We start from the raw sequence: 23126 nt of genomic DNA on the forward strand, positions 1-23126 counted from the left end.
CAGGGACACATGGTCCAGACTGACAAGGCCATCTGCTGTTGCTCCAGCCCTGCACAGGGAGGGAGGGAAGAGGTGTAGGAAAGGAGGGGTCTAGGGGAACCAGAATTCCTCCCACTGGGGCGTGGAGGGAGTAGATATTCTGGGAGATCATTACCAGTGCCTTGGATTGGTATTCTTCCAGTGTCTTCGTATGTCACTAAAATCTCCTAAGACGTCCACGGTAGCTGTTTCAGAAGATTAAGGTGCAAGGAGCGCGGGCGATTATTTATTTTTTTCTCTTAGGTTTTGTGGCGGCAATGAGCAATGAGAGATTTGGCACTGGGGCTCTTGTATGCAGTAGATCCAGTTTCTTCCTCAGCTCCCTGCACCCAAGGCTAAGGGACTGAAGTGTTTGAAGGGCGCAAAGGCCTGCCACGGGTGCTTCGTCCGCATTTCTGTTGTCCTAACAGTGCACGTAAGAGGATTGTACGCTGGCGTCTGAAGGCCAGAAAGCCAGGTGGATGAGTATTTTTATGAAGCACATGGTTGTAGAGATGGGCCAGGACCAAACAAAGCAGCAGATTGAGAAAGGTCTGAGGCTTTACCAGTCCAATGAGACGGAGAAAGCGCTACATGTGTGGATGAAGGTGCTGGAGAAGACTACAGATCCTGGGGGGAAGTTCAGGGCTCTGGGTTGCCTGATTACAGCCCACTCAGAGATGGGCAAATACAGAGAGATGCTAAAGGTAAGTTGCCGCTTTATAAGCATTTTACCAACATTTAAATGCCCTTTCAGTCAAGTACATTATTGAAGAGTGTGGCTTTAAGAGACTTGATTTTATAAACATTTGGCATCCACTTTTAAGTATTTTATTAGTCTACTTAATATCACCGAAAACAGAATAGATTACATTTTTTTTGATGAATAATTAATCATTTCAAGATATTTACAGCTCAGATACTTAAAGTTTGACCTTACAAAATGTTGCCAAATGCTAATGTTATGCCCATGTGACCATCTGAAAATAATAATGATACTAATAATTCATTATTTGGTGATTGGTGTGAATAATACAAAATAAGCAAACATATATGAAAAATATGGTGATGAGGCTCAGTAACAGAAAATTAAGTTTAATAACGGCTCATTATATCTCGTGGAGCCATTTTTAATTTGCAGCTTCCGTAGAAAAGGAGAGCCACATGCCATATGATCCTTGGCTCACTGCATCTTGTTGACATAGACCCCCTTACACATATAGGAACATGCTCTGCTATGTTTAGTGAAGAGTTCAATAGCAAGTCAGTACACTTAAACAGCAGGAACAAAATACTTGTCAGTGGTGAACAGTAGTAGAAATAGTATTAATTCCTTTATGAAGTATCTGTATAACCTTTGTGAGCAGTATTCCTACAAGAGGCTACTTGAATAAGAGCATGTGTGGTTTATTTAGGCAGGTGAATAAAATCACATGTGTATTACAGTTTATGATGGTAATTGCAACATGTTGAATTCAGATCTGGAAGCTATAGAGTGTGGTGATGATGATGATGATGATGTGATGCAATGATACTAAGATATGCTCACATATTGCCATTTAAGTTGGTTCAATAGTGAGTTGTGGCATGTTCAATGTACCAACTAAGAGAACTCAGAGCACTACGGCATTCATGTTTATCAGGTGCTTTAGGCTAAGATTGCAGATCTAGGATCAGGTCCACAGGTCCACACTTCACAGTATGCTGAAGCCTTCATCATATCAGTGTCAAAAATAGTAACATTTGGATGACAAGGACCCAGTTCCAGGGATACAGAGTTATAGGCCATGAAAGGTTCACTGCTGCTTCACAGATACTGTGTGTAAATAATAGTAGTTTGTGGTAGAGAATTCCACTAGTTAATGAGCATGTAAATTGGTTAAACATAAACCTCACTTCAGTGATAATGTAATTTATACATTGCTTTTCTTTGATGCTGCTGTCACTGATGCACACAAACGCACGCACGCACACTCACTCCACTATCAGTACGCCCTTGCTCAGATTGACACGGCGCGGGAGATGGAGGACCCAGACTACCTAACAGAAGGCTACCTAAACCTAGCCCGCAGCAACGAGAAACTCTGTGACTTCCAGAAGACCATTTCGTACTGCAAGACCTGCTTGAACATGCAGGGCACCACTGTAAGCCTGCAGCTCAATGGGCAGGTGTGTCTGAGCATGGGCAACGCGTTCCTGGGTCTCAGCATCTTCCAGAAAGCCCTGGAGAGCTACGAAAAGGCCTTGCGCTACGCGCACAACAATGATGACAAGATGCTGGAGTGCAGGGTGTGCTGCAGCTTGGGGAACTTCTACATCCAGCTAAAGGTGCGGTTTCGCAGGGCCTTGCTGTGTGCCATAGGCTCGCCGTAGCAGTGCAGACGTGATTTGTCTGTACGTCCCTTCTACACTATTTATTTATTTTTTTGTCAGTTCTGCTCTGCTCCATTCAGAACATTCTGGGAATTTACTCTGCTGATGCATGCGATCGTTTCAAACTCAACAACAACAGGTTCTGCCGCATGCAACCTCCTGTCAGTATACTGCAGTAATTCACTGTTAAAATAAGTACCACTGATTACAGGGTCGTATAAACCGCCAACATGCAATATGCAGTGTGTCAGCAGGCAAGCCAGACAGAGCAGGCCAGTACAGATTTAGGTTTTTGTACTCACCTTGACAGTGGAGAGCTGTAGAGTATAATCCCTTTGGTCCCTAGAGTGGTCTGTTGTAATGAGTTTGGGACAAAGTGGCATGTAGGGAATGTATTCGTATGTCAAAGCCGACAAGTACCAGAATATATAAAATGCACTGTCCTGGTCCATGTTGAACACTAGTACTGTGGTATTCATCTCAGGATGAAATCTCCACTGGATTTTTAAATCACTGGTAGCCAATTTATGTCAAACAACAAAGATATGTTATATAGGTGTTTACTATCGCTTCGCTACAGAGTCAGGTGCTACAGATTTTACATGTTGCTTTACCAAGTCAGGAGTGATGTCAAACTGGCAAATCATTTACAAATCATTTAAATTGTTTGTTTAACTACCAGTGATTTCACTAGTGATGATGTTATTTAAGTATAAGTAGTGTACTTGGAGGGAGTCAAATAAATAATGTAAATTCCAAACATTTCAAATAATGTAGCATCTTTTTAATTCACGTACCCATTTATCCAGCAATGAGAAGGTCAGAGCGTACTGTATCAGGCTAATATAGATGTCTGCATACTCTGTGTTTTTGCAGGACTACGAGAAGGCTCTGTTCTTTCCATGCAAAGCTGCCGAGCTTGTGAATGACTATGGGAAGGGGTGGAGCCTGAAGTACCGTGCCATGAGTCAGTACCACATGTCAGTAGCCTACAGGAAGCTGGAGCGCCTGCCAGATGCCATGGAATGCTGCGAGGTATACTCTAGGCGTGGGTTTCTTCAGAGCACACCCTGAAAGGCCAGTCACAGGAACCATAGGACTACTGTGTTTTAGTTGTGTAGTCAGCATTTAATATGCATCCCTTCACAGCAATGACACAACATTACAGGAGCAGTACATTAGTTAAATCTCCCATAGTATAGGAAGTCCCAGTAAGGTTATCTACCACCGCCTTAAAACCACAAACACAGTGACTTTACAGACCTCCACTGGCAGTGTAAACACACCATAGCTTGCATCAGTAGTCACTTGTGTGTCAATCAGTTCCATCACCTTAATCCTTCTGGCTGCCACACGTGACCATATTTATTAGTCCCCTTGGCACAACCCTGGCCTCAGATCAGATGTTACTCAATGTGGCTATGTGTGAGAAGGAGACCAACAACTGACAGGTGCAGCTGTTTGTGGATCTTGTGCCAAAGCCCAGGCCTGAGCCCCAGGCTGACCCAGCTTCTTCACTATGCCTGATAAAAATATGTCAGCCAAGAGCTGAGGCACTGTCTGAGAGGGGTGATTATAAAGAACGTAGTCGTCACACCCGGCCTAACAACTGGGAGAGCGGTGAGACAAAGGGACGCTGCTCTGGCCTATGGGCAGGCATCACGGTGACCTGCTGTTGGCAACCCACAGCTAAGAGGCACGTTCCTTGTTTATAGCTGTGTTACAGAACAGATCAAATTTAAGCTTCCATGCACACAGCCATGGAGTTTCTGAAATTTTTGGAAAATGTAAGACGTAATCATGTAATGCGCCTACACTATTTTTTAAAATGTGTATTTTGAATTATTTTAATTCTATTTAAAAACTTTTTACGGAAAAAATTAAGTTAACGTAGACCCTTATTACACACAGGAGTCAATGAAAATCGCTCTGCAGCATGGCGATCGACCTCTGCAAGCCTTGTGTCTCCTGAACTTTGCCGATATTCATCGCTGCCGAAAAGATGTTGATGTAAGTCCGTTTCAGCCCTGATTTTTTTTAAAAAAACAACACCTTTTTAATTTTGTCTGTACATCTACACAGTTTATATTTGTGTCCCTTTTCTGTTATTTTTCTTGCTCATCTGTACAGTATTTAGGCCCTCTTACTGTTTTATTGTTCTCTCACCTGTCTAGAAAGCATTCCCTCGCTACGAGTCTTCTATGTGTATAATGACAGAGATTGGCAATCGCCTGGGTCAAGCATCCATCTACTTAGGGGTGGGAAAGTGTTGGCTGCTGCAAAAAGATGATGACAAGGTTGAAAAATCGCTTTTAAAAAATCTGCATTTTTTAACAGATTGTATAACAATGAGATAAAACAATATTTTTGCTCTGCTTATTGCCTAGATTACATTTATAGCACTTTGTTATATTTATTATATATTTGAATGATCGTATTCACTACTGTCTCTGTTCTAGGCGCTAGACTCTTTTCAGCGAGCGTACGAGCTGGCAGAGGCAGTCGGATACAAGGTATGCAGCTTTAGGGCTCTTTACTCAAGCTCGCTTTGGCGTAACTTTAACATTTACCTACCTGAGACCTGAGCTCTTACCAAGGCACCAGACCTTTCCCCATAGCTTTAGGCTTAAGTCCATTCCATAGCACCAGGATAAAGGAGAGAGATGGCTTTCCACTGCCGGCCTGTGTACCAACAGCATCAGCTGTCCCCTGCTTGTCCCTCAAGTCGCGTGGTCTTCTGCAGCTCTGCTCACTGAAGGTGCACTGGCTGACGGAGGGCATCTACCGCAGCAAGGAGCAACAAGAGGAGCTGAGGGAGCAGGTGGTGAAGTTCCTACAGTGTGTGGAGGAGCTGGAGCTCTACTGCGGCATGTGTGGCGAGTCCATCGGCGAGAAGAACCAGCAGCTGCAGGCTCTGCCCTGCTCCCACATTTTTCACCTAAAGTACGTGTCCTTGTAGTGCTCGTTCTGGAAGTAAATAGCAAAAGAGACCAAAATATTTGTTTACCAGCCTTAAAACTGTACTGTGGATTGCATTAGGGTAAGTTGCAGTTCCAAAAAAAAAAAAAAGCCTCCAGCAACTAGTTAGTGGTTCCATTTTATTTTTTGACCAAACCAACTTTTTTACATGTATTTGACCATTGGCTGGTGGTAATTTTGGATACTGGTTGTGAGAAACTGTGAAAGCATGTTCATTGTTTTCGGATACTGTGTCTTACTTGCAATGCTGTATGAATTAGGTAAATATAGTGAGGTTAATTCAGCGTTAGCAGTTGGTGTAGTGCATAAAGTCCAAATGGGATGGACTGCACTAGGCATGCATCAACAGTGTCAGTGGGGCTATGTATGCCCTTAGTTACCAGGGAGGCCAATATGGCCTTATGTATAAAGAGGTTTGTTAAGTGATGGGTCTGTTGTTTAAAAGTGAGTTTGGAAGAGGGTGGTGGTAGGATGCCAGTCCTCACTGTTCTGGAGGTGTTGTGGGCTTAATTTATCCAAACACCGACAAAGGGAGGTGCCCATCTGACGACCCCTGTGAAGAGCTTGTGAAGTAGTGGGTCCCTAGAGGCTTATTATGAATGAAGTGAGCGGATGGGCCCTATGCGAAGCTATATTGGTTTAGCAAAGGACATTATCCTGTATGTAGTTTATGAAAGATGCAAATCCAATTTTTACAGATACTGGTGAATTGATTATTTCTCTTTTAAACAGGTGCCTGCAAACAAATGGGACACAGGGCTGTCCAAAGTGTCGCCGTTCTTCCATAAAGCCAGGTTTTGTATGATACTCTGTAGTTAAAAGGTTCTGCCTTGGACTAAATTATCTGTCAAAATGGCTCCTCTCGAGACAGACTGAGCGTTTCTCTACCAGAAGACACAGAAACAGAACAAAGGGTGAGTGTCCAGTTCCACCCTGTTTATATCATCTGAAATTAATGAATGATACCAAGACAGAACATTTCATCTCGCAAAGAGAAAACACAATAATGGAGAGCTTTGGCAGTCAGAACCAAGCGTTAATCATTGTGCTGTGTTATGAGACTTGCAACAACATGCACATAATGTATACATAGAATGATGGGATGGCCTGAAGCTGTGGCTTACACACCAAGCACTCAGAAGACAGGTGGGAAGTGGGTGACGTGTCAAAGGGATGGTCACTACACACCTTCTCTTGGAACCTTGGTGAATACCAATGTGCCAGCATGTTTTCATGGATGATGATTTGAGTAGAACTAGGATTTGTGGGGCAGTCCATCATTTGGTACCTGTAAATTCAATACAACAAGTAATGAATTATGCAAACTGTAAAAATGCAAAGACATTTTCATTTGTTGTATCTTTATCAACAATATCAGTAACAAGCTAGACATTCATTGTTTTTGGTTAAATTAATGCTAAAAGTAGATATCTTTATATATTTACTTTCTCAGAATTTTAATTTGTTAACTATCAAGCTCTGTTGGCTAGCCAAAGATATGTTATAATGGTCTACTTATTTGACCAAGTAGCTATGCAACTACTGTCAGATCTCAAATGATTTAATCTGATTTGAGGTCTTTCTGACAACAAATAATTCATACAGCTCTGATGTTTAGCCACCTATAAGCACTGAAATGTTGGAAATTTCAGGAATGCTTTAATCTTTTTATTTTAAGTGACAAATGTTATTTCCCCATTTATTTCTTAATATGTGCAGATTTTTTAAAATTGAAAATGACACATTACCGTGATCACAAATGATTAGTTTGAATATTTTCTCAAATTATCAAATGGTTTATTTCAGTATAACATTTGAGAACAATTCCTTTCAAGCCTCTAAAAGTACCTTTGTGTACTAATGATCTCAATGAGTTGTACTACCTGCCTGTTGCTGTAGTTCTTTATCCAAGCCTAGTGTTTTTCCCTTCACCTTTTTGTATTTTCCCTACTCTAACATACCTAATTAGCTCACCTGGCAGTTAGAACTCCTCATGGTCTCAGTCTGATGCCTGAGCTGGGTTTGGAGCCATCGGTTCTAGGTCTGAGACCCACTGGTTAAATACAGGTTTGCTTTTGACCCAACTCTGCTCATTATTCACACTAAAAAAAAAAAGACTTAGCAAATACTGCATGTACAATTCAATACACCTTAATAAATTGAAAGCCTACTACATAATATTTAAACTTTTAAATATGTTTTCTACATCTTAAACAATGAGCTTGAATTTTCTTTTATCACATCTATCACATATTTTTCTGAGCAAGTAAACACTTAATATGGAGTAATGTTAATATGAATAGAATTAATTCATATCTGTGACGGGGGCGGCACAGAGGGAGCAAGAGCCGAAGTTGCCAGAAAGTGCTCTTTATTCTCCATGGGAAAGGCCCAAATGTCTGGCAACAAAATTGAAAAACAAAAATACAAATGCTTGGCTTGGCGTGGCAACTCCTCACACGGTAGTCCGTTAATGCGCAGCGTCCTCCCTACCGACCTGCGGGTTGAAATAGGTGATGGGAGAGACAAAGAACAGGTGCACCGGGTTGGTAGGCAGGTGATTGGGAACGAGGTAGGTGTTTACCGTGGATCTCACAGCGAGTGGGCGTGGTTCCCCTGCGGAGAGGCTGACCCCCCGTGACAATATCTTAGTGGGAGCAAACTGAGATAATGCTGCTCTTCTATTTTTGCCTCTTTTCTTACTTAATTATTTTTAACATATATGTTTAATAATTATACCTTTTGTTTTGAAAATAAATACATCTGTCCAGTTTTACTAACAAATTGCTGTTGTCCAATTTAGCATTCACCCATTCTGGCAACTCGCAGACCATATCTACCTCTTTACATTTGATCTTTACAATATAAATATGTTTGTGCTTTAGAATCAGGTTAAATCTCTGCTTATGTGCCTAGACATACAACAGATGTTTGAGAATGCTTAACATACCCTGTGGACTGTGGACTTTTATAGTGGAAATGCAATTAAAAAAAAACTTTGCTACACTTTACTGGCAGTCTCTTACTTTTTCTTAAGCTGTAACAACATGGAATGTTTATAATGCAAACATAACCACATAGTAATGGAAACCTTTTAGGTATGACATCTAAATATTTTCACAAAGTTAAAAAGCCATGCACTTCCAGTTCAACTTGTTTTTTTTAGTTTAGATTTGCTGAGAAGTCACTGTCCATCTTAAGACACTTCAACTGAAGGCAGAGTGCAGCAAACACTTTTAGGAGCTTAAACACCAAACCAATGGCAACAGCAAGTCCATTCAATGAGGAGGATCTGCTATGTCCTGTGTGCCGTCAGGCCTTCAGCTTCCCAGTCACTCTGGCATGTCAACACAGCTTTTGCGAGGCATGCATTCAGTCACACTGGGAATGGAAGGGGTCCCGGCTGTGGCCGTTGCGTCGCCATTCGGAGAATACACGGAGACCTCCAATTAACCTGGCACTGAAGATAGCCTCAGACACCTTCAAAGCGCAGGCTAGTCTGAGGTCGGTCAACCCAGACAACCTTTGCTCCATACACAGCGAGGAACTTAAAATGTTCTGTCACAAAGAGAGCAAGCCAATTTGCCTTATTTGCCACATGTCAAGGGACCACAAAGGCCATCAGTGTGATACCATTCCAGAAGCAGCAGCTGCTAGAAAGGTAAGCAAAGACAATTTGTGGAATAACAGAAATGTGTGAATAATATTGTGATGAAGATCTCTGGATTCCGTATGTACTTCATCGATCACAGACATCCAAGTAGTCCAAGGAAGAAGTGAAATCCATTAATGCCAAAAGAGTCAAGTCTTAAGGGTGTCTAGTTTTTAATGTTGATGGATAGTTTCTCGCCTTGCCTAATTATATATATAATTAAATATGTATAATATTGCACTCTGCAGAAAGCACTTTCAAACAGGTATGAAGCATTGAGAGAACACCCACACAGCACTGAAAACATGAAAGGAAGTTTGGAGGAACTTGAAGCACACATGCAGGTAATCTTAAATACACAACACCTTTCAAATTTTTAACAGAAAAAAAGGCTAACTGAATAGAAAGACAAGTTAGCATAAACTCATAAGAATGATGATACCAACCTGCTACTCACTTTCATTCTCCAGCAGAACAGTAGCACCTTTGTTACTGGTTAGGCAAGGTATGGAGAATCAGGTTAAAGCTGTGATAATGTGCCTTAAAACTACAGGCAAACCATGACATACATGTCTTATATTTCTTTATAGATTTCTAATATATATATATATATATATATATAACTTTCTCTTTGTCAAAAGAACCAAGCAGTTCAGACAGAAGCCCAAATCAGAGATGAATTTGAGAAGCTGCACAAGTTTTTGAGAGAAGAAGAAGCAGCCCGGCTGACCGTGCTCAAAGACGAGATGGACAGGAAGGTTCAAGCGGTCAGGCAGAGGTTAGAGAACATCAAGGAAGATGTTGACAGACATCTCAGAGATCATTGAAGGCACTGAAAGCACTTTACGGTCAGATGATTTATCATTCTTAAAGGTGCTTGAATACCCAAAACATTGAATTTTAAACATTGTTATAAGCTCTGTATTGATTCATGACAAACTGTGATTTTTCTTTCTCTTTTAAAGAACTGGCAAGAAGCTATAAGAAGGTATGTAAATAAAATTGTGTTAACCTTAGAGCAATTACCAATTTTAACAATTAGGCTCTAAAATCAAACTAAGTAAGAAATATGTTTCAATGATTAGCACCTACAGCATCAGCAGATATTACTGGGCGCAACAGTGCCAATGCTGTTGTACTAGTTTTGCCAGAGGACAAAAATATAATGTACTAAATCAGGCTCCAACTATGTTACAGGATTTGTTACCCAATAGAGGAAGTACAGTATCCACAAGGTGCTCTCATAGACACTGCTCAGTACCTGGGATCATTAAAATACGGAGTCTGGAAAAGGTTGGCAGGAGAAGTCAAGTCCTGTAAGTAATATGCATAAACTATACTCCCAATTCTGGAAGTCTTAAAAAAAGCTAGACTCTGTATAGGAACTTCTTTACATGCACATAATCTATAGCTGTACCTAATGAGCTACTATAGCTTTTAGATGTCACTTAAGTTTTAATCTACATTTTGGTACCACTGTTTTATCCTGAAGTTCCTGTGTTTGTGTGTGTATATATATATATATATATTTATATATATATATATATATATATATATATATATATATATATATATATATATATATATATACACACACACACACACATCCTGAATATACACGTATATATGAATTTAAGCTTTGTTCATAAGTGTTTGCCTAAACTCTTTTATAAATGTATTTATAATATCAAAGCATCTAGTCAACACCTGATCTTTACAGTTTAGACCTGACTATAAACAATACGACAGCTCAGTAGGTGCAACTATAGAGTAGGTACCTAATAGTGACCTCTCAATTTTAATGCATATATTGAAATGTATCTAATGCATGTAAAGATGTACAAATCTGTATATAAAGCAGGACATGCTACAGTACATCTGTATTTGACCTGTGTTATACAAATGCACAGTCAAAAACAGGAAATGAAAACCATGAAGCACACAAACATCATTCCCTTTAACTGTCAAACCCTTACAGATTAGAATGTCACTAAGTACACATTCAAGGAAAGGAGAGGGCCCCTCAATTCATCCTTTGGCTAGATTGGTAAATGCGTTCAAAAACAGTATTTGAAAACATATATTCTTAGAAATTGTTCCAATGACATACTTGACTTGTGAAAATGTATAACTCACTCTGTGAGATCTGTACAGAGCTCCCTAGACTCTCCTGTTTTAATGCTTGTGGCAAATGGTTGTATTTGCAAAAGACCTCAGATATGATGAGAGAGTTAACTACCTGGGAATGGGCCAGTCAGAATCACTATGAAGATATTAGGAGGTCATGTCACAAAATTAAATGAAACTAGAACATTTATTTAGGTACAGAATAAGAACAGTTGCAGAAATTCTAAGTCTGTCATGACATACCTCATAGCTGTATATATGTATACTGAAGGTGTCCAGTTAACATCTGAGCTTTTATCAATACGATAACAATCTTGGAACAGTGGCAAATAAAGGCCAATGTGGCCAATAAAGGCCATCAACTGATGTTTAACAGGTATAGTTATAATAGATGTGTGCTTAATATAAGGGCTGTTTGAGTGTAAATTGAGTTTGGGACATCTCCTTTTGGGTCTGGGAGACTCTCATGCTACCTTAGACGTCATTCTTAAGGGTAAGACGCACACAATGGAATCGTTTCTAACAGTAATTTTAATGTTTTATATTAGTTCTGAAGAAAGATCTGGAAGTGCTTTGAATTCACAGAGTGCGGCTCAAGTGTTTTAAATACTTAAATCAAGGCTGAGTGAGATCAGCTCACCATTTTCAAACCTTCCAGGTCCCATTGCTCTTGATCCCAACACAGCCCAACCTAACATGATCCTGAGTGATGAAGTCATGAGTGTGCGTTACGGAAAGAAGCAGCAGCTCCCAGACAACCCCGAGTGCTGCTCCAGTCGCCTGGCGGTGCTGGCATCCACTGACTTCACGTTGGGAAAGCACTGCTGGGATGTGGAGGTGGGGGATAGTCAGGAGTGGTACATTGGCGTGGCACGCGAGTCCATTAAAAGGAAGACGGCCGTTTTCCTCAACCCGGCAGAGGGATTCTGGGTCACTGGGCTGAGTAATGGGGAGACGTACTGGGCCCAGACATCTCCTCGCACACGGCTTGCGCTGAAGAAGAGGCCCCAAAGAATTACTGTGGAACTGGACTATGAGAAGGGGAAAGTTGCATTCCTCAATGCTGTGGATGGGAGTATTATATACATGTTCAAAGACAAGTTTACAGAGAGGATCTTTCCTTATTTTAGCCCAGGGATTCATGGCGATGGTGAAAATGCACTTAGAATTTGTCCTCTAAAGGTATCCATAACACTCAACTAGGATACACATAGCTGATCAAAATGAAGGTATGAAAAACTGTGCATGATTTAGGCTTAGCATTCAGTATAATGCACAAAACATATAGTAGACAATTCCTGAAGTAATGTCATCAGTGGGCAGTGTGGCATTGAGCACATAAGGCTAAAAAAAAGATGAATGGCTATTGTTGGGATTTAGATTGCCATGGGAGAATAGCAAATTAAATACTAGTGTAAAAAAGCACAAAGATAATTTCTTTGTGTATGTATATACATATATGTATACAAGCTGATGAAGGAATTCTGTCAAACATTTATCTGGAAACCATATGGTGTACTTCACTACAACTTCAAACATCTGATACCTCTTACATACTGCAGCTACTCACCTGGAATCTACTTCTGATTTAGAAGCACTTTGCTTACAGCTGATGGACCTCTGTCCGAAAACCTTCTCTCGAAACAGTGTATTTCACTACAATTTTGAATATCTATCCCTATATACACATACATATGAAAACATATGCAGTACATACATAGAGATGAATAATCATCTTTTTTACACTAGTATTTAACTTCACTATCCTATTCTCAGTGGTTAAGGTAATTAGAAGATTGCCACTGTTGGGCCCATGAGCAAGGCCCTTAACCCTCAATTGCTTGAATCTATTAATTCACAACTGTAAGTTGTTTTGGATAAAAGTGTCAGCTAAATGCTGTAAATGTATTTAAACCTTATGTGTACAATGTCAGACTGGCCATTGCCTTTATATTGTGACTAACTGGCACTCAAATGCAACTTTTAATAAATTAAAACATCGCCATTTTAATCAATTAAAACATCACCACAAAAAAAAGAAAAAAGTATATATATAAGCCATACATCATGTCATTAATTTATTGGTTTCAATCAGAATAAATAAAGCTTTATACAATCAGTGCTCTTTATCTTTTGATTTGGTCTTTCTTTGAGATGCCATGTCCTTGAGTTTTGCATCTAGTTTCCGGTGCAGATGGGCTTTTTTGTGTGGCTCCATGGCCTTATCCTTCTCTCCACTCCCAGCATACAGCACCCCCTCTTTGCTTATTCTCATGCGAGCCTGGACCTTTGCTTTGTCACCGCAGCCATGCACCTACAAGACAGTTGCACTTCTTATAAGTAAGGGCTCAGATGCCCAACAACAGCTGAAAATGAGTCAGGAGGTTATCGGTATGTCTAACAGCTGTCTGGTTCATGTTCATACATTATTAGAAATGGTAGCATTGATAAATAATCCCTTTAAAATGTTCAGATGTAGTCTACATTGTGATCATAAAACATGTGTTACCTCAGGGATGTGGTGACTCAGACAGTACTGCCTGTTACAGTAGAGACACAGCTGTCCCAGTGTAAGCACACTGTTTTTACACTTCACATAGGCGCACACACTGTCTGCTTTCACCACAGCGTCAATGAGCGCATCAAAATCATCTTCAGCCGTAGCGGCTACGGCTATGTCCACGGCCCCTGCTTTCACTTTCCCCTTTCCTAAGAGAGAAACATAACACAATGGCAATGATGAATTCAGTTTCCCAATTACAGAGTGTAGTACAAAGTGACCCCAGCAATCAACAGACATGACCAAGCCATAGGACTACGAACCCTTAGTAGACACCTTGTTCTTTTTTGTGGATTCTCTTTTACTTTCTTTCAGATCTGTCGGCTGCCTTTTGTTCAGGTTTTTTAATTCACGTTTTTCCTCCTCCCGGCGCATATGCTCCAGATGCAAGCTTTTCAAATCCAGAGCAGCATTTGGAGGTTGTCTACTGGGTTCCTTCTTCTGCATGCCACCTGCGGTCTGGCTTTCTGGTCTTGTTGACTCTGCTTGCTCTGCCAGTTCCTCAGATGGTCTGAATGGCTTTGTCTCTGGTCTGGAAACAGTAATTTGGCGCTGTTTGCCTATACCCTGACTCACATGACTCAATCCCAGCTCTTCCGAGAGCTGGTGGACTAGCAGGCGTTCGTGAGAGTTCAAAGAGGGAGGAAACTGAAGCTCTGCTTTGTTCTGGTCCTTCAGAAAGATGATCAACTGCTGCCTTATCTCTTCCTTTCTAATCTGAGACTCAGGTGAGTCATCCGTTTTGGTTTTCAGATGGTCTGATGTGCTATTGCCATCATGAATGGTAGTAGATGGTGCTTTGAACAGGCCATCACCTTTATCTTTGCTCGCCAAGCCTTTTTTGGTCTTGGATTCTCCTTTCTTGCCTTGCTGGTTTCTTGCCTTTGGTTTGGTGGACAAAGACTCTTTGACATTAGCCTGCTCATTCTTGGAATTGTCACGGCTGTAGTTGTTGGGTACCAAGTCCTCCAGGTACTCAAAGGCTGAGCGAACCTCCCCGTGTTGAGTCATGTAGTCCACCAGGGATCTGAGGAAGTGATGGTTTCTCACTGTCTGAGAATCACACACCACTACAAGCTGACGCCTGGCACGGGTTACTGCCACATTGGTTCTCCTATCCTCTGCAAGGAACCCGACCTCACCTACAGCGTCAAAGCAAAATAATTAAGGTGACTAATTTAGACAGGTACTCATGTCCTTCCCGTTGTTCACAAGTTGCACAAATGCTGCTTCACCTTTTCTGTTTGATCTAACCAGGGAGAGCAGTACCACCTCCTTCTCCCTGCCCTGAAAACCATCCACGGATTTGATCTCCAGCTCAGGGTGCTCATTAGAGAGCTTCTGTCTCAAGAGGTCTACCTGAAATATGAACAGTGTTGAGTGAATTAGCCTTGATGGCAAAAGAGCAATATTGAATATACTGAGGAAACATCCATAATCTTATCAAAACCTACATATTTCTATCATAAGGCATCATCTACCTGTAGGTTATAAGGTGCAATAACTGCTATGTCTTTGGCCTGCACCCCAGCATCAGTCAGGGTTTTCACATGAAGTGCCACAATGTCAACTTCACCTGTTGAGTTATCAGAACAAAACATGTCTAAAATGTTACAAAACAAGTAAGTCTAATGTAGTCTTGTAGAAAGTAGCCTGGTATTTCAGTTGACATGGACAACGTGCAATACTGAATAAAACCTGGTTTTAAGATTCTATTTTTACCTTGATTGCCTTTAGACTGCTCATCTGTGTCCTCCATTTCATTTAGACCACACCCAGCTGTGTCAATGAGGAGCAGAGGCATGTTGGTCTCCTCAAGCTCAGCCACTCCTGCCAGATCTCTGATTAGAAAGACATTGTGATAAACATCTGAACTGGATGATGGTCACTTCTGCCACTCCAGTATAGCTATCTATCTGTTCACAGGCCTGACTGGATCAGACATTACATACTTCAACAAATGCTTCTCCACTGAGGGATGTGCAGTCAGCTTTCCTTGATACATCTGCTCTGAGGCCCACTGCATAATGGTGCTGTTCATGCGGTACTGCGTGGTCAGCATTCGGACTACTGAATCTCCATACTTCTGAATCAGCCGCTCCATTAGACTCACAGACAGACCTTTAGCAGCAGCGCTGTGAAAATGTTAACGAGACATGAGATCATGAAATACTGCAGAAATACGATCCTTCTCTTCCATGAGATTGAACTCTCAAAAACATTTCCCTTTACAGTACCAAAGAATCTGCTACCACAAAACATTTCCAAAAACATGCTTTTATTACTATCTTAACATGTTATGGGACAAATGTGGTATAGACGAGCAATAAAATGCATAGGACTTTGGAATGTTTTAAATGTTTGTAATAACATTACATAAACTATGCACTCATTTCTGGCTAAAATAACATAACAATGAATCATATTATACTGAATGGAACTATGGTGAATTCTAAGATTTTATAATCCAATGAATCAGAATCAAACTTGTTAATTCAGAGACTTATAGTCTTAGTACAGGGTGTACGTAACAAAAAGAATACATAAATTTGAAGCTCCATTTTTTTTTTACTTACTTCTGGGATTTGACTGTGGGTGGCAGCTGTTTGTAGTCGCCAGCCAGAATGCACTTGCGTGCTTTGAGCAGTGCAATCCAACAGCTGACTTCCAGAGCCTGACCACATTCATCTACAACCACCAGGTCAAAATGCTCACTGGGCAAATACTTAAGTGGACCGTCGTCACTGGCACCTGCAGAAGGAAAATTCCCCCCATCATCACTTGAAAGTGAAAAGGAAACGTGAACCCAAGATTCTCATGGCATCCGCCTTCTTCACTCTGCTCACCTGTGTTGGTTGCCAGAATGACACTAGCCCTTTTCAGGATTTCTGTGATGGCCATCTGTTCCCTGGATCTCAGTTCTTTTCGCAGCTCACCTATCTCTCGCCTCAGGCTACTTCTTTGTCCTTTATCATGTGCTTTCTTTATCTGACCCTGTGACCATATTACCACACCAGCATGTTTCAAACGATTTTTTAGACCTTGACACTTTTATCAAATAACCTTATACAACTGCATGTTAGTTAATGATATCAATGAACGAGACGTATAATCGTGTCGCTCATTAAAAGAAAAAAAAAAAAGCGAAATGAGAATAAAGATGATCAACAGTATGCCAAGAGCGAGAGGAAACACTGAAAACGCGTACCAAGGCTTTGTCCATGTCTTTACGCACATCTGCGATGATGTTGGTGTTGTCACTCTGTGCCAGCACCGCATCCAGTGAATGCCTCTGGACTGACTCCAGCAGGCGGGCAGGGTGTCCCAGCCGCAGTACCTTGGCCTTGCTCTTAGCCAGACGCTCCACCAAATTATCCACTGCCACGTTGGAGGGAGCGCAGCACAAAACCTACAAGCATTTCAGCAGTGGAACATGTGTAACTGTGTAAGTCGTATGACAGACATTCACTCTGAATTAAAGCCATTTATTTAAATGGATACTTCACACAAATATGCTAATTAATAATATGCTACATATGCTATTAATACATTATGGCAGTAGTAATCTACTAATAAATTGGTCTTACACCTTTTCTTTCATATTTAGTCACTTTAGCATTTCAGTCTGATCTACAAGGACTTTACTAACAGTCGCAGTGACACTATAAACAAGGAGCCCAGAAAAACATGAGTGCTGTACCTTCTGGCCTTGTTTTACTGCCTGTAGGATCATTTCAACCACCGTTGTGGTTTTCCCAGTCCCAGGTGGCCCATGTACAATGGCCAAATCTTTCTGACACAGCGCAAAATGCACAGCCTCCTGCTGAGAAGCATCCAATCCTTTATTAATCCACTCTAAAGCAGCTGCAGATGAAAGTCAGGAGAAAAAAACAAAAAACAAAAAAAAAAACCATCAACAAGCGTTTCGCAATAATTCGGTTGCCTCATTGCCTGAACCACATTTAACCATGTTTAATGTTTAATATTTACAAATCTTCACAGAGATCCTGCTGAATACTTACTTTGCTGTGGCAGGGTTCCAGGCTCTGAATAACCAAACAGTACGCTTATTAGATGGGCAGCAGGACCACTTCTGTACCCGTTCAAGGAGTTCAAAGCTCTGCCAAACATTAAAAATAAATTTTCACAATTACATTTCAAGACCTTTGTTATTAGGACTGTCAACATATTAATTCAAGTTACCTTTAAAGTCTCTAATGTGTTTGCTTAAAAAAATATGCAAATTCAACCAAACACACATAGATGATTTATTGCTAGCTAAATTTCTAAAGCATAATCATCAAGTTTTACAGATAACTTTCAGCACAATCACCAAATGAAGCAGAGTGCCGTTGGTAAAACTCACTTAGTTAAACGTTTGTAAGTTACATCATTCGCGAGCTTCATGATATTGTACAGCCCATCACTGTCCAAGTTCAGGCCATCATGAGTATCGTCAAAAGCGACTGTTACAGAAGTCTGCATCACACGAGTCACCACACCTGAGCAAATCTGACTGGCCTGAGCACATCCTTCTGATTCATAAATACCCACAATGTCACCTAAAACAGGTGAAAAGAAAACAAAAATATATACAAATATATATATTTTTCTCCAATTTCACACAATTAGTTGACACTTTATTCTAATGTAGTGACAAGATGTGGTCTCACCAGGTCCAAAACTGTTGCTGGGAAGAAATGAGGGGCCAATACTTTTCCTGGGCTCGAACACAACAAGAAGTCTACCATGCATGCCTGTCCGCTGGCTTCCAACGTTAAGCTTCTGCAAGCACACTCCTTTTTGCTGCAGGTTTTTCAGTGACAGATTCTTCTGCCATGCCCTAAGCATAACAAAGCATTCCACTCTCACCACCAAACAACAGTGTGGCTAATATTCGGACTGATTGACATACACTAATAAATATCACATGAAACCTACGAGGAGACGGGATAAGTCAGCTGTTCACGACCACCGGCTATCTGAATAAGCTTACCTCGTTTCTTCTACCTCAGCCTCTCTTTCTTCCTGCAAGAGTTCAAAAGTCTTGGCAACGAAGCTTTCGACCTCCATTTCTTACTGGGAATTCAGCACAGAAACGACCTACTTTTGGTCATTAGCGCTTTAGATGCATTAAATAAGGAATATGTTACCTAGTTAGTTATGTAGGCTAGATAAAAGATTTCCAACCTTTTCAACGTAATGTTAGATCGCTAAACTAACACTAGCCAAGATCAAATGTATACTAGCTAGCTGTCTATCAGTCACCCATTCCAGTAATAAGATATTTAGGAATCGATCATGGTCATCCTTTTGCGTGAACTGATATGCCCTTTTCTGTAAGTCAGAAAATACTGCTGAAGTTAACGTACGAATCGTTTCAACTGCAACTGTTTTCACGATACTGTGACTGTCCGGATCGGTCCGTCCCAAATTGCCTTCCCACTTGAAACTGCATTACTGACATTAATTGTATGTTGTTTATATTGCACTAAACAACCTAAAATGGCAAAATGTTGCAATTAATTGTATCTACACAATAACATTATTTTATGTAATGATGTTTTATTTTATTTTAAGTAGTAGTATTGTTTTATCCGAGGTTTTCCTTTTGGGGAGGACACAAGTTCTCGTTGCACCGCTCATCATACTTTTCTGGAGAATGTCAATGCTTGGGTGTAGAGTATAGCATACTAGTTACCGCCCCGACACATTTTAGATTATTTTGCATGGTTCCTTGGTTGGTCTATCTCGGTACCTCGATAGCATAGCTAATTTCTGATCACGACAATGGCCCGAGTTATGAAAGTGTTACGGACTTTACGAAATCACTGGAAGAAGTCCACATTTGCTGTGTGTGTCTTGTCCTACGGTGGTCATTGGTTGTACGGAAAGCACTGGTTAGTCACCGTTACACCTCTTGGAGTACAACTGTTCTCATTCATGAAAATATCACACAAGAATTTATTATCTCCGCCGCGCTTTGCCCTCAAATTCTTGCGTGTAGGTTACTTTTTTAAGGTGGCGAGCTGTCTGTCTCTTGTTATCTCACTTCAGACTGTGCTTTGGAAATTTGGTAGGCCACATAAACTGTTATACAGTGTATTAATAATTCTCATCTTTTTTCCACAGTGACAACGTGTTGCGAAAAGAGGCATGTCAGGAAGCCAGGGTAGGTCATGTTTTTATTAGTTAACATCCAGCACCTATGTGTCATGTGTATAAAGATGTTCATCAAGGGTCCTGAAAGGAAGAGTCCATCACAAACTTTGTAGTAAACCGATGATTTGAATCAGATATATTTGAATAGGAAAAACACTCAAATGTGCTGGACTTAGGCCTTCGAGGATCAAAATTAGCCATAACTTGTTTAGATTATGAAACATGCTGGCCAATATGTATGGCATGTTAGCGGTCTGAAGCTTACTGTGGCATTGGTTTATACACAGGAATTTGGCCGGAAATTAATTGGGCCTCAGGAGGAAGTTAAGAAGGCCACAGTAATCCTGAATCCTGCAGCAAGCAGAGGGTGCGGGATCATCAGCCTTTCTCACCCGCACAAACCTCTGCTTTGACTGGTTAGTCAAACATTGTGTGGTCATTACTATAAGTAAAATGTGAATCTTCTCCCTTAGAAAAGCCAACAGTCTTTTTGAGAAGAACGCAGCCCCCATTTTACACCTTGCTGGGGTGGAGATCAAAGTCGTAAAGGTATTGGAGCGGCGTATTCACTGTGACATCCTTAAGTATTCATTTGGGTATTTATTATTTACAATAAATATGTAATTCTCCTTTATAGACAGATTATGAAGGCCAGGCAAAAAAGCTAATGGAACTTATGGAACAGACAGACATGTTGATTGTTGCTGGGGGTGATGGAACATTACAGGAGGTACAGTGTAGTTCTTCTTTAAAGATTTTTACTCATGTAAAGTGTCTGTGGTTGCGGTTTCATGCCTTATGTTTTGTTTAGGTGATAACCGGCTTGCTAAGAAGAACTGATGAGGTATGTGCTGATGATAAAACTACCTATGTCTGTTAGTAGTATGCACCCATATGTATGCACCTGTTTGTCCTCTTTCGTTTTGATTCAGGAAGCTTTCAGTAAAACTCCCATAGGGTTTATTCCACTGGGCTCTCATAACTCACTCAGCCAAAGCCTGCATCTAGTCACTGACAATAGAGTAAAGTAAGTACTCTTGTTAAATGCTCTGCTTGGAACTGAATTCATTTTTTGTAATTAACAGGTGTAATCCTAAACTGAGTTGACTCGATCGTTATAAAAATAAGCCTCTTGAGTCTTTAGCACTGATTGGCCAGGATGGCCCAGGATGCACAATTGACCGAATCCATTTAAGGTGTGCAAATATAAATATGGTTTTCAGATGCATCACTTCAGCCACGCTGTCCATTCTGAAAGGGGAGACACTGCCACTGGATGTCCTACAGATAAAGGTTAGCACACTGATACAGTCTGCTGTCCAAAGGGTCATTCATAGGCATCTCTCACTTATCTTGTATTTATTTTGTTGCTCCATTGTCAGGGTGACAAGGAGCAACCTGTCTTTGCACTCTTGGGTTTACGCTGGGGTTCATTCCGTGATGTTGCATCATCCATCAGCAAGTAGGTTGTCAAAATTTGAATAGGAAATGTTTACAGTATTTTCAAAGTATTGTATAAATGTTTTAAAAATGTGTCTTTCATTGAAAATGTGTTCTCTACTTCTTTGCATTAAGATATTGGTACCTTGGTCCTTTGAAAACTCAAGCTGCGCATTGGTTTAGTACACTATGGGTAGGTATCTTGTAATGTATATTTGTTGATACATTAGGTATATTGCCCTGTAGTGTTCAATGTTTTGAATGCGAAACCAACAAAATGTTGTCCCGGGTCTTAGGAGTGGCCACAGACCCGTCATGCTTCACTCGCATATCTGCCTCCTGTTCCTCGACCTCCAGACCTACCTGCTGAGAAGCTCTCAAGACCCAACTTGCTTTACCGCATTTATCGCAGGCTTCAAAACTACTGGAACCCTCCTGTAGAAGGTAGAGCTGCAGTGTTTCTGTGATGTTTTGGCACATGCTGAAAGCCTGAAATGTCATTATGGTGTGTGTTTGTGATTGGTTCAGAGCCTCCTGCAGACGAGGAACCAGCACACTGGGAAGAAAAGCAGATCTCCACCCTGGAACTCACAATATACACACACAACAGGAACCCTGTAAAAAGAGTGAGGTTCTTAAATGATGATTATTTTTGACAGTGCTGTATGACCACAATTTATAAACATGTATATGTTCATAAATGCATAGACTACAGTCCACAAATGTTCTCTCCATCTGTTTCCTTCCAACAGCGTCCAGACGATTCTCTGGTGCTGTCTGTAGAACCAGACACAGTTGGGATTGGCCAGTTCATCAGAGATGGGTAAATAATTTAATTTACTATTTATATATATTTTGATTTGTAGAAAAATTGTCTTAGGTTATTCAAGGGCCATTTTTGTTGAGTGGGTGCTTATTATTAAGGTGGCTTATGGTCGTCTTCATGTATGCTTTGTGCAATTATGGCAGGACTAAGAAAGCTGAAGAACCACTGGTATGCACAGACAACGCAGTTCAGACAGAGGCCAGTGTGTGCCATCTCAATTTGCCCCGTGTAAGTAGAAATCGATTTTCTGAAGAGTTTGAAAATCTATTCATTTATTAATTACTCATTATAAGACTATGTGCCGGTAGGACTGTGTTATAACCTCATTCAAATGCCATAGTGACTCTTAGCAAGCCCCTTAAATTCATTGCTATGTTGCTCCTTTCCACAGGAGGGTGCTGGCTTTTATGACATCGACAATGAAGAATTTGAAGCCATGCCAGTGGAAGTGAGGCTGTTGCCACGGAAACTGAGGTTCTTTTGCAGCAAAGAGCGCAAAGAAGAGCTGGCTCATGCAAATTGAAGACAGTGCTTACCATCACGTATGTAAGGGAGAAAACCCACTGGGGCCCTGGTTACTACCTTAATTTCTCTGTTAAGATGCTAATTCCAGACCATCACAGCTTTATTATGATCTCTCAAATGAGCTTTTCAATGATGCTATTAATACTTGTCCAGAATGCTGAATAGCTTATTCTATAGAAAGCAAAATCATCAGTGTATGTATGAGTACACAAGTACCTGCCAGGCCCGTCAAAACAGAGCACCACAGCAGGCATCCCATCATGTCAGTGGTTTATATGAGGCTTCTGAGGAAGTTGCTGTGGAGGAAGGGAGGAAGCACCACTTTGAAACTGCGTACACCCATTAAAAAAAAGACCACTTTCTTTTTTCCTTTACAGTGAAAATGTACTACATGCTGTCTAACTTGCCATATTAAAACATCTGCCCACAACACATAAGAAATGTAGTCGTTAAATGTTTTTTGG

General features: G+C 40.8%; 4 protein-coding genes across 6 annotated transcripts; 3 read left to right on the forward strand and 1 right to left on the reverse strand.

The window, feature by feature from the left end:
* The first annotated feature begins 110 nt into the window (after positions 1–110).
* Positions 111–8381, forward strand: rapsn (receptor-associated protein of the synapse, 43kD). Of its 2 annotated transcripts, none has more exons than XM_027022368.2 (8): positions 111–725; positions 2023–2346; positions 3268–3426; positions 4303–4401; positions 4566–4688; positions 4851–4904; positions 5135–5334; positions 6103–8381. In XM_027022368.2, exons 1-8 carry the CDS (start codon positions 501–503, stop codon positions 6173–6175), a joined length of 1257 nt encoding a protein of 418 aa, XP_026878169.1. In that variant the 5' UTR covers positions 111–500; the 3' UTR covers positions 6176–8381. The 2 variants fall into 2 exon arrangements, with proteins under 2 accessions (XP_026878169.1, XP_026878168.1); XM_027022367.2 differs by having other exon boundaries at positions 112–725; positions 2008–2346.
* A 248-nt stretch (positions 8382–8629) lies between these two features.
* On the forward strand, positions 8630–12994 carry LOC113585079 (zinc-binding protein A33-like). The gene is given in 7 exon segments (XM_035525816.1): positions 8630–9031; positions 9271–9366; positions 9664–9828; positions 9830–9895; positions 9988–10010; positions 10220–10338; positions 11808–12994. Coding segments are annotated over 7 exon segments (1416 nt in total). The 3' UTR covers positions 12353–12994.
* Positions 12995–19121, reverse strand: ighmbp2 (immunoglobulin mu DNA binding protein 2). Of its 2 annotated transcripts, XM_027003926.2 has the most exons (15): positions 18706–19121; positions 18383–18552; positions 18076–18271; positions 17732–17829; positions 17410–17573; positions 16918–17118; positions 16556–16703; positions 16286–16460; positions 15662–15844; positions 15432–15550; positions 15191–15285; positions 14945–15068; positions 13973–14851; positions 13659–13858; positions 12995–13463 (listed from the first exon to the last, which is right to left on the reverse strand). In XM_027003926.2, the coding sequence occupies exons 1-15, from the start codon at positions 18780–18782 to the stop codon at positions 13266–13268; spliced, it is 3027 nt and encodes a 1008-aa protein (XP_026859727.2). In that variant the 5' UTR covers positions 18783–19121; the 3' UTR covers positions 12995–13265. The 2 variants fall into 2 exon arrangements, with proteins under 2 accessions (XP_026859727.2, XP_026859728.2); XM_027003927.2 differs by lacking the exon at positions 12995–13463 and having other exon boundaries at positions 13744–13858; positions 13986–14851.
* A 237-nt stretch (positions 19122–19358) lies between these two features.
* On the forward strand, positions 19359–23110 carry agk (acylglycerol kinase). Its single transcript, XM_027003982.2, has 15 exons — positions 19359–19609; positions 19842–19881; positions 20159–20238; positions 20345–20420; positions 20509–20601; positions 20683–20715; positions 20804–20898; positions 21095–21164; positions 21254–21333; positions 21447–21504; positions 21608–21755; positions 21840–21937; positions 22064–22134; positions 22281–22365; positions 22529–23110. Exons 1-15 carry the CDS (start codon positions 19500–19502, stop codon positions 22658–22660), a joined length of 1269 nt encoding a protein of 422 aa, XP_026859783.2. The 5' UTR covers positions 19359–19499; the 3' UTR covers positions 22661–23110.
* The last annotated feature ends 16 nt before the right edge of the window (positions 23111–23126 follow it).

The sequence above is a fragment of the Electrophorus electricus genome, chromosome 4 (genome assembly GCF_013358815.1).
Source record: "Electrophorus electricus isolate fEleEle1 chromosome 4, fEleEle1.pri, whole genome shotgun sequence".
NCBI classification, from domain to species: domain Eukaryota; kingdom Metazoa; phylum Chordata; class Actinopteri; order Gymnotiformes; family Gymnotidae; genus Electrophorus; species Electrophorus electricus.

Excerpts from the sequence above, each read along its gene's own strand:
- rapsn (XM_027022367.2), top strand. The coding sequence starts at position 501 with ATGAGTATTTTTATGAAGCACATGGTTGTAGAGATGGGCCAGGACCAA. Across the intron at positions 2,347-3,267 it reads ACTTCTACATCCAGCTAAAG|GACTACGAGAAGGCTCTGTT; the intron begins GTGCGGTTTCGC and ends GTGTTTTTGCAG. Across the intron at positions 5,335-6,102 it reads TCCCACATTTTTCACCTAAA|GTGCCTGCAAACAAATGGGA; the intron begins GTACGTGTCCTT and ends TCTTTTAAACAG.
- ighmbp2 (XM_027003926.2), bottom strand. The coding sequence starts at position 18,782 with ATGGAGGTCGAAAGCTTCGTTGCCAAGACTTTTGAACTCTTGCAGGAA. Across the intron at positions 15,069-15,190 it reads TTGCACCTTATAACCTACAG|GTAGACCTCTTGAGACAGAA; the intron begins GTAGATGATGCC and ends TTCATATTTCAG. Across the intron at positions 14,852-14,944 it reads GGTTAGATCAAACAGAAAAG|GTGAGGTCGGGTTCCTTGCA; the intron begins GTGAAGCAGCAT and ends TTGACGCTGTAG.
- agk (XM_027003982.2), top strand. The coding sequence starts at position 19,500 with ATGGCCCGAGTTATGAAAGTGTTACGGACTTTACGAAATCACTGGAAG. Across the intron at positions 20,602-20,682 it reads GTGATGGAACATTACAGGAG|GTGATAACCGGCTTGCTAAG; the intron begins GTACAGTGTAGT and ends TGTTTTGTTTAG. Across the intron at positions 20,716-20,803 it reads TGCTAAGAAGAACTGATGAG|GAAGCTTTCAGTAAAACTCC; the intron begins GTATGTGCTGAT and ends GTTTTGATTCAG.